Below are 9,168 nucleotides of genomic sequence, written 5' to 3'. Positions count from 1 at the left end.
ATATATTTAGTTTGTTTAGATATAGAAATGTTGTTGTTTTTTAGTCAGTCAGTGGAGATGGAGATGGTCTTTCTCTTTTTATTCAAAATCTCTTCCCCAAACTATATAATGCGCCTTTAAAGATGACCTGCTTTTCACTGGGATTATTTCACTGGACCTTGAAATTAGCTCCATGATTAAAGAAAAGAAAAGAAAAATCCTGGGTATTTAATGAGCAGAAAAAAGCTTAATGCAAAAAAACAATAAACACACTCAAATGAAGTGTGTAATTCATACTGTAAGATTAATTAAATTTACTTTTAAGTGGGAAAATAAAATAAAATTGACAGTGAGTGACTACAGATAGTCAGGTTTGCAATTAGCTATTTGGCACCTAGCAAGACTTTTATTTAAAGAGCACTGTCAATTTTAGCTGGTTACCTGTCCTGGAAGTCCTTCTTGTTGTCTTTAGCTTGTTAAATCGATGACTGATATCGCCATCTCCGTTTTCTACTTTTTCTAATTTAATTTACTAACACTACATTAAATTCTTCATGACATTGAGCTGTAACTGTGTGGAGAAAGAGGCTGTCGCTGGCAGGTGGTGTTGTGCTCTCTGTCGCTCCCCGGCCGAACACGGCACAGGAAGTTGTAGCTGCTTTTTGAACCAATCAGCTGCGAGGTTACTTGGACGCCCAGCCCAAACAATACAGACAGCAGGACAGATTGCAGGAAACACAGTGCCGCATATTGTGATGTTATGATAGATAGGTTTTTACTCTGTTTATCTTTTTTTAAAGGCATTTCGCGGTGCTTGTAAACTGAGCGACGTCGGTACAGGTGGTTATAAACCACGCCGAGACGATGTGACAGCACAGTAGCGACAGACAGCAGTTGTTAGCTATCGTTAGCAAGGTGTCAGATGCTACCAGAGTTAGCTAACGGATGGTATGCGATTACCGGCAGCTAGTAGAAAAAGTTGTTTTGGAGACGCTTTTTTGGGAGAGTAGCGAAAGTCTGATCAGCTGTTGAACGTTAATATTAATATATAAGTGTAACTGAGCAGGACACCCAGCCGGTGAAGTCCGATGTGTATATATCCGTTAGCAACCTTGCATGGTTGAAATTCAAGCTAGCAAGAGAACGTTAGCTTAGCCGCTACATAAACGACAACATCTACCAAACTGGACAAAACTTTGGATTTAGTCGGATTTAAATCGGGCTCGGCAGGTTCGCTGACCCCTCAGAAGAAGATGAAGAAGAGGAAGGAGTTGAACGCCCTGATCGGACTCGGGGACAGCAAGAGGAAGAAGACTAAAAAGGGCTCTGGTCACCGACTTCTCCGAACCGAGCCGCCGGACTCGGAGTCCGACTCGAGCTCGGACGGAGACGAGTTCAACAGCCTGAGCAGCGGAGCTAACTTTGGGAAGTGAGTAAAAATTTTAACAAGGCTTTGTTGTCGTGAAAGATAAAGTGTGGTCGTGTTTTTGTTCAGGCAATACCGCCAGTATTGCAACTTGCTGCGTATTAACTCCCCAAAGTATGGGTGACCTGAATATGAACGAGTTAAACAAGATGGTAGAATCAACAGGTTTACAGGACACTGGATTCAACAGCCATTTAAACTTTGCATGTTTGCTAATGTGTTTGTAATGATATAGTTAACCTGTTTTTTTTTTTCCAGGTTATTTTGGTACTTATTGCTTCATTTTCATTCACTCAACGTCTTGCTGAAGAATCATATTTAAAAAAAAAAAAAAAAAAATTGAAACAAAGAGTAGGATTTTACAGCAACACGGTTTGTGAGACTAAAACCACACAGAGAAAATATGAGTGTCGCCAAATCAATGCACTTGCTCTTTTCCTGTGGTCAGATTAAACACAGGCTGTGCACTAAGAACATAGAACATAGTCTGGCTTTTTTTCTGTATCTTATTAGCCAAATTAGAAGTAATCAATATTACATTCAGCATGAGTATGATATGATAATACTGTATGACAAAGCACCAGTATTTATCATTTTTCCCATAATTCCCATGACACAGCATGCCGTCTTCTGAAAATATCTCCTTCATTAAAAATGAAAGAGGCTCTAACATGATCATGTTTCTACTCCTTACAGAAGAAGCTACACACAGTGCTGCAATGTGTGCTACCCCCTGTTTCTGTTCATCATACTAGCTGCCTGCGTCATGGCCTGTGCTGGACTCATATGGATGCAGATTGCTCTGAAAGAAGATCTAGATGCACTGAAAGAAAAGCTGCACAGCAGTAAGACTTATTGTCACACACACACACACACGCAAATTAACCTTGTGACATTTATAAAAGCTCTGTGCCTTTTGGAAACATATCTTTTTATATCAAGCTCTTTGTCTTTCATAACATATTCTAATGTGTTACAACAGTGGAATCCAGCCAGAAGGCATCATCAAGTGAAATACCAAAACTAAATGAGGACCTGAAAAATAAGGAGAGAAAGCTTGAAGACCTTGAAAATGGGGACAAGGGGTTGAGCAAGCTTTGGTCTAACCTCACAGAAATTAATCATAAGGTTAGTTATTTTCATCAATACGGGTTTTGGAGCCATTGTAACACATTCACACAGTGAAGCAAGAACTAGAGCTCATTATAAATTGTTAGACAATATCTTGTCTCAGCTTCTCAAACTTCAGTAAATGCACTTTTGATATTTTACTGCTGAGAATCCTTGTTAAATATGAAATATACATCTGGTAGTAACTCAAAGGAAAGAAATTATGTCAGCATGAATAGTGAACAATTTTGCGTAGTTGTCTCGGGTTTGTGTAAACAAAGAATGTGAAAGTGCGAGCAGTACATTTTTCACATGCTACAGCAACAACATATTTAAAATGTAGAGAAACAAATCCTCGTACCTTGCCTACAATACAACAGCCAGTCAAGCAAGTATGCAGTTGTTCCTGCAAAATACAATTTTGAAGCTTAAATGCACAATATTTTTATTCTATTTCTCCCTATAGTCTCAATGTTGAATTCACTAAGTTACAGTAAAAAAGTGAAGAGCTAGATAGAGTAATTATTCCGTCTCAGAGATGTATCTCAATGTGTTGTGTCACTTTGTTCCTGCAGATCAGTCTGTTGGACTCTGCTGTAAACCATTTAAAGGCTAACTTGAAATCAGCTGCTGATTTAATTAGCCTTCCCACCACAGTTGAAGAGCTCCAAAAGGTAAAGGCAAAGCAAAATTGGATTAAAAGACAAATTTGGTTGACAGTCTATTATAAAAACTCTATTTATGCTTTCATAAGTGACCTCACAGAGTGTTCTTTTTTTCCTTACCAGAGTGTTGCAACAATTGGCAGCACACTAACAAGTGTACAGCACGATGTAAAGACTATGCAGGCTGCTCTCGAAAATCAGAAGAAAGACGACGACTTAAAGAAGACAATGGTAAATTCAAGATGGTGACATTTGTAATTGTTTCTAATTTTGACGATTGTTATGAGAGCCTGTTCAGATTAAATTGGACGTGAGTGCTTGCAAACCGAAACGTATGTCCCAGGACTCCAAATACTCATCTCTATGAGTACTTGGAGATTATTGTGAGGGTTTCATATTACCTACTTTAGTTCATGTCTTTTATCTGTTAAGGGAATTTTTATCTTTTATTTTGTTTGTTTTTCTGCGGCTTACGAACATAATTTGAAGTTGCGTACCTTCATACTGTAAACAATATGGATCTGCTAGCTCTCGTATTTCACTTGAGCAAAGCTGATGGATTTTTAATGAGCCCAATTCAAGCTGGATTTCTCTTATTTTGTGCGACAGCTTGGCTTTTTTTCTTTTTGCTTACATCTCTACACACTATGCAAGAATCAGCGGAGGCTGCTGTTCTCATCTATTATTTATGTATGATTGTATGGAGAGCAGTGTTTACATAAAACAATTTCAAAGTGTATAGTGCCTAAATGAATCAGTCATGCACCAATGTTTAATGTACTACTTCTCAATTGCTGGTTTTAGTGGCGCTTCAGCATATTTTTCTCACTCTGTTCTGAGGAAAGTCTACTTACATATAGCCAAGATGTTTCTGTTGATGAAATGTTGGTTGATCTGCTTAAGTGTGGCAGAAATCCAAACCAGCAGCCATGACAAACTTTGCAACTGCCAGATTAATTTATTTGTTTATCCAGCATGCAGGAATGTATTGCAGTTCTTGTCAGGCTTACATGGTAGGAGTCGTTGGGTTAAGAAGGTCGTGTCATTTCTTGGATCCATGCGTCAGGTTTTCATTCATAATGCATGAAACAAGTGCCAATCTATTTTGGGAGCTTAGATGCTTCAGTTCTCGGAGTAAAACTAGGTCATAGACAACTGCAGAATGTTTTCTCTGCTTTATTTTAAAAAGCAAAATAGAAAGGGCTAAGAAGATCATTGAATTATCACACTCTTCGACATATGTTTTACACAGTGATGCCAATAATTATGTGGTTCAGTAATAAATTGCTAGCTGGCAGAGACCTCTTAGCTTTGGATTATGATGCGCACACTTAACCTGATCATACATAAGAATCTATTCTTTTAATTCACATCAAATTTCTCTTGTGCTTTCTTGTGTCAGTAACTGGATGTCAATGATTCTAAGAAAACCATAGAAATCTCATCTATTAGTAACTAGCAGGTTACTTTGCATTTATTATTTTTTTGTTATAGGACTTAACGGACCTGAGAAAAGCTGTGAGTGAAGCTAACAAAACGGAGGAGCTGCACGAAAGGCAGGCTGAAGAGCAGATCCACATCCTCCTCTCTACGGTTGCAGATCTTCAGCAGAGAGTGTTGTCATTGGAGAACGGGTCAAAGCAAAGTGTGAGTAATGTGATGCTTCACACTTAACTACTGCATCGTAAAAGTCAAACCTCTGGTATTGTGATCAGCCTTGTCTTAGGTAACAATTTTAAAGGGGCACGATGTAGATTTGGAGAATAAAAAAGAATTAACTCAGATGTTTTTAATATTTATAGTATTAATGAGGTAATAGTACAAACTTTATTTTTCCATAATTGAATAAACAAGCTGTGCTCAGGGGAAAATAAGGTCCCCAGAATACAGTTTGAGGCTTTAAAGTTGACAGGGTCCACCACATGTAAATAAAGCAAAACAGTATGAAATTGTGTTGTCATCTTTACTTGCTAACTAGCCAACCATAATCTGATGTTCAGGTGTCATACCTGAATGTGATTACATTTACTTTTTGATTCAATGGTAATTTCTTTTTTTTTTTCAGATTAGTTGAGCTACTATGCAATCTTTCCACACATCTCCAGTCAACTGCAGAAATGCCCCAGGCATACCTTGGCTGGAAGTCATTGGCCTACAGACTAAATCGCAGCTTGACTCATTTTACATGTCATCTCCCATCTGCTTTACAGTCAAAAGAAAACGACGAAGCAGCTCAACTGCCGATCACTGATGAAAGTCCAGCAATCGAGGTGGTGAATGAAGCTGCAACAACCAAAGCAACACCTGAGGATATGCAAGGTGCAGTGCAGGAAAAAAGTGCTCATTGCAGCAGTTTTATCTTTAATCTGTTGCATTTTAATATACTTTTTTCTCCTTTGTTTAAACAGGGACAGAGCCTCAGACAAGCAGACGTCCACGTTTCTCAACTCTAAATCGCTCTAAGAGGAATGCTGCAACAAGATGTCCAAAGAGTGTGATCCTGCCAGGCGTCAGTTCTCAAAAAGGTGAACACAATTTCACATATCATCTTTCACTAAAGGAATAAAAGAAAACATACAAGCCTTTTGTTGTTCTGTCAAGATAAACTCCACTCTCATGTTTGTTCTGGTCTGTAAATGTAAGGCTATGATATATTAAGTCTCCACTGGTTGCCTGGCAACCTCAAAAGACTTTAGGAAGTCAACCCTCCCAGCCAAGAAATACTTGGCATATAACACCCCATAAAACTTTCACTCGTTGTTTGTACACTTCATCTTTTGTACAGACAAAAAAATGAGATATTATGAGGTCATTAGTGAGTTTTAGAAACGCTGGCATGAGGACTTGTTTTTTCTTTGCACAGTACCAGGTTAGCAGTTTCCCCATTATCAGTGAATGCTGAACCAGCAGCTAAGCTTTAGCTGCATATTTAACAATCAGACATGAGAATGAAAAGCAATAAAGTATATTTCCAAATATGGTGAACTAAAGATTCTGAATTAAAGGTTTTGCAGTGCTCTCAGCCAAACCTGTGTTGGCAGATTTCTGAAGTGAAACTATTTTCTTCACAGATTTGGAAGACATCCTCCAGCAGGCAGGCGTTGGACCGGATTCTCGCGGACTGACCCATCACGGCCTGAGTAAAGTATTTGGAAGATCCACGCCCAGAGCTCGTACCATGGAGTGTTTCGATGGTGACAGGGACCGGAGGTACTCCCTGCTGGAGCTGAGAGCTGCTGTAGGCTTATGAGCACATTATCACTGACAGCAGTGAACAGTATTGGAAAACCCAGCGGGGTCTGGGGGTTCGGAGATCCCGACCCTTTTCTGTAATTGCTGCACTTTTGTGAACTGAATATTTATCATACTGATTGTGGAACAATGGCGCTGGCATGCCCCCTACTCACCTCCCCTCCCCATTCCAACACAACTTCTTCACAGAATATGAGCTTAAATTTTAAAGTTAATCCATCTTGAGTATGCAAAATATTTAGCTGTTATTTTAGCAAAATCCATGGTAAGTCCGAAATAAACTGTGGAAATAATTGTACATCATTTTGACCCCCATTTTCCACCCTTAGTTATCAAACCCACTGTTTCCTGCACCTATGTATTTGTTTATTTTGGTCATTCATTCTGTCTCCTTTTGATGTCATTTTTTTGTGTATCAAGCTTCTCTGGAGGCTGTAATTGTCATTGCAGATGTCTTCACCCATCAACACGAGCACCTGGTACACCTCACCTGAACCTTATTTATAATACCTGAGATAGAATTTTATGAATGTTTACAAATGACTACTAGAAACAGTCTTTTGAGTCTTTTGTTTGGTTTTTAGACAGATTCCTAACTTTACTGAAACACAGTTGGGCATAGAGTGTGAGGACTTGTTTTCGCTCTTTTCTCAGTTAAACAAAGTTTCAGATTTATTTCTGTTTAGTTTTTTTCTTCCCCTCATTTATCTTCAGCTGTACATTTCTGTATTTTTGCTTGTTATTTTTTGCAGTTTTCAGTTCTACAAGTTTCGAAGGGCTATGAACACTTTGAATCATTCAGAAAGTTTTGAAGTGGTAACTCGTGAGGCATATGTAGCAATAACAAAATGACATAGATATTGCTTGTTTAAAGTTGCAGTAGACAGACAGGTGGCACACCTTGCTCACAATGTGTAACAGGTAGTATAAGAAGCACTGACATCACTCTTTACTTGATTCATTTTATTCCATTTTTATGGGCCTAATAATGATGTATTTACATAACTTGTATTCTGTAAAAATGGTTTAAATGTACTCAATAAATTATCTTGTGAAAGGGGGTCAGGTTGGTAAAATTTACTTTACAGTCTTAATCTCAACATTGTGCTTTTTTAAAAATAATTCTGTTGTGTTTTGCATGTTGCTTTTAATGTAACATGAACCAATTATTTATAAACTTAACATAGTTGACTCCTTGTTTTTTGCAGGACAATGGTTAGTTGAGCTCAACATGTAACAGCTTTGGCCATCATGATGTAAGATTTTTTGGATCCATGCTGCTACTGTACATGGGGGAGATTTTATGAATGTTTTTTTGTGCGAGCACCAATGAATAAACACACAGTTAAAGGTTTGATTTGTGGTCAATCTGTTGTTTTTTTAAGTCATGAACTGAGAAACCGTATTTTCCAGTTGCACCAAACAGTGTTTTACAAGAATATTGTACATCACTGAATCATATTTAAATCAGTGTGATACATACAAAAAGATGATGTAAAGATCTTTTCACAAAGATATTTACAGTTTTTGGAATACCTCTCTCAGCCCTGATTTATATGCAGTCTTTTCCAGGGTCTTATAAGCTCTTGGGGAAACTTAGGACAGTGCATCTTTAGCCCTCCAGTCCCGGGACAAGAGCCCCAGCAACTCCTCTTCATCCTCCTCTTCCTCGTCATTGCTGGCATCTGTCTCCATGTGCTGATCTTTCCTGGCCAGAGGCTTGCTCTTCACCACATCCCGTTTGTCTCTCAGCACCTCAACCCTCCTATAGCACTCAATTTGTTCATCAATTTCATCAATCTGACGTTCAAGGCGGCCCTCTTCATCGTCCTCCGCCACGATGGCCTCTGACTTTGTGTTCACCTGTCGGATCTCCTTCTGAAACTCTTCCCACTCCTTGTCCATCTGATCTTTGGGTGCGTCGACGTTGCGCACTTTGGCGTCTCTCACGGGATCGTCGAAGAAACCCTCCGGCAGGGCTTCGGCTGTGTTGTCTTTCTTTTCGGCGCTTTTCTCCTGGATGTCTGCTTTGAGGATGGAGCCCGAATGGGAGATGGCGGGTGTGGACGGGATGGAGCTGTCAAAGAAATCAGATGGTAGTAGTCCTGCGACTTCAGCCTTCTCGGGAGCGGGACCTGAGGTTCCCGCCTGGCATTCCTCTGCGGCATTTTCTTCATCATCGTCGTCCTCATCATAAACACCAGCCAACAGACTCAAGCCTGCAGACTTTTGAGTAGGCACAGCTTCCTTTTCGCTGGGTTTCGCAAAGAAATCTCCCGGTAGCTCTGACGCAGACTGTCCTGCACCTGACGAGGGTTTTGCCTTTTTCCCGTTAAGGTCCTCGTTGTCCGGCGCTTTGCGCTTCACCGGCTGACTCTGTTGTGTTACCGATTGAGTCTTTCCACCCTTCAACTCAGCAACTTTCTCTTTGTGCGGTTTTCCGAGAACATGTGTTGGCCACAGTAGCTCGGACTTCACCTGCACATTACACAGGATACAACTGAGGTGCCCGAGACCGTTGTACTTAGCGAAAGGAGACTCGACGCGCTTCTTGTCGGTTGTTTTCCGCTGTTTTTCCCTCATCAAACGCCGGAGTTCCTCTTGATTAACAACCTTCTTCCCCTTCTTGGAGGCCATTCTCGAAAATAACGCGGCTTGTTTGCCAGCTAGCTAGCTGCTTTCTTGCAGCGAAGTTAGAAAAAGAAAATGCGTCTCACGAAAATGACGTCGACTGCA

At 39.9% G+C, this 9,168-nt stretch overlaps 2 protein-coding genes across 2 annotated transcripts; one reads left to right on the top strand and one right to left on the bottom strand.

The window, feature by feature from the left end:
* The first annotated feature begins 697 nt into the window (after positions 1-697).
* On the top strand, positions 698-7,786 carry efcab14 (EF-hand calcium binding domain 14). The gene is made up of 9 exons (XM_037083414.1): positions 698-1,408; positions 2,102-2,250; positions 2,388-2,533; positions 3,091-3,189; positions 3,304-3,411; positions 4,675-4,827; positions 5,391-5,499; positions 5,589-5,705; positions 6,252-7,786. Exons 1-9 carry the CDS (start codon positions 1,233-1,235, stop codon positions 6,428-6,430), a joined length of 1,236 nt encoding a protein of 411 aa, XP_036939309.1. The 5' UTR covers positions 698-1,232; the 3' UTR covers positions 6,431-7,786.
* znf830 (zinc finger protein 830) lies at positions 7,778-9,140 on the bottom strand. The gene has a single exon (XM_037083415.1). It carries the CDS (start codon positions 9,067-9,069, stop codon positions 8,029-8,031), a length of 1,041 nt encoding a protein of 346 aa, XP_036939310.1. The 5' UTR covers positions 9,070-9,140; the 3' UTR covers positions 7,778-8,028.
* Between the last annotated feature and the right edge of the window lie 28 nt (positions 9,141-9,168).

This window comes from Acanthopagrus latus, chromosome 21 (assembly GCF_904848185.1).
Source record: "Acanthopagrus latus isolate v.2019 chromosome 21, fAcaLat1.1, whole genome shotgun sequence".
Classification (NCBI taxonomy): Eukaryota; Metazoa; Chordata; class Actinopteri; order Spariformes; family Sparidae; genus Acanthopagrus; species Acanthopagrus latus.
This window is presented reverse-complemented; position numbering and strand designations above follow the sequence as displayed.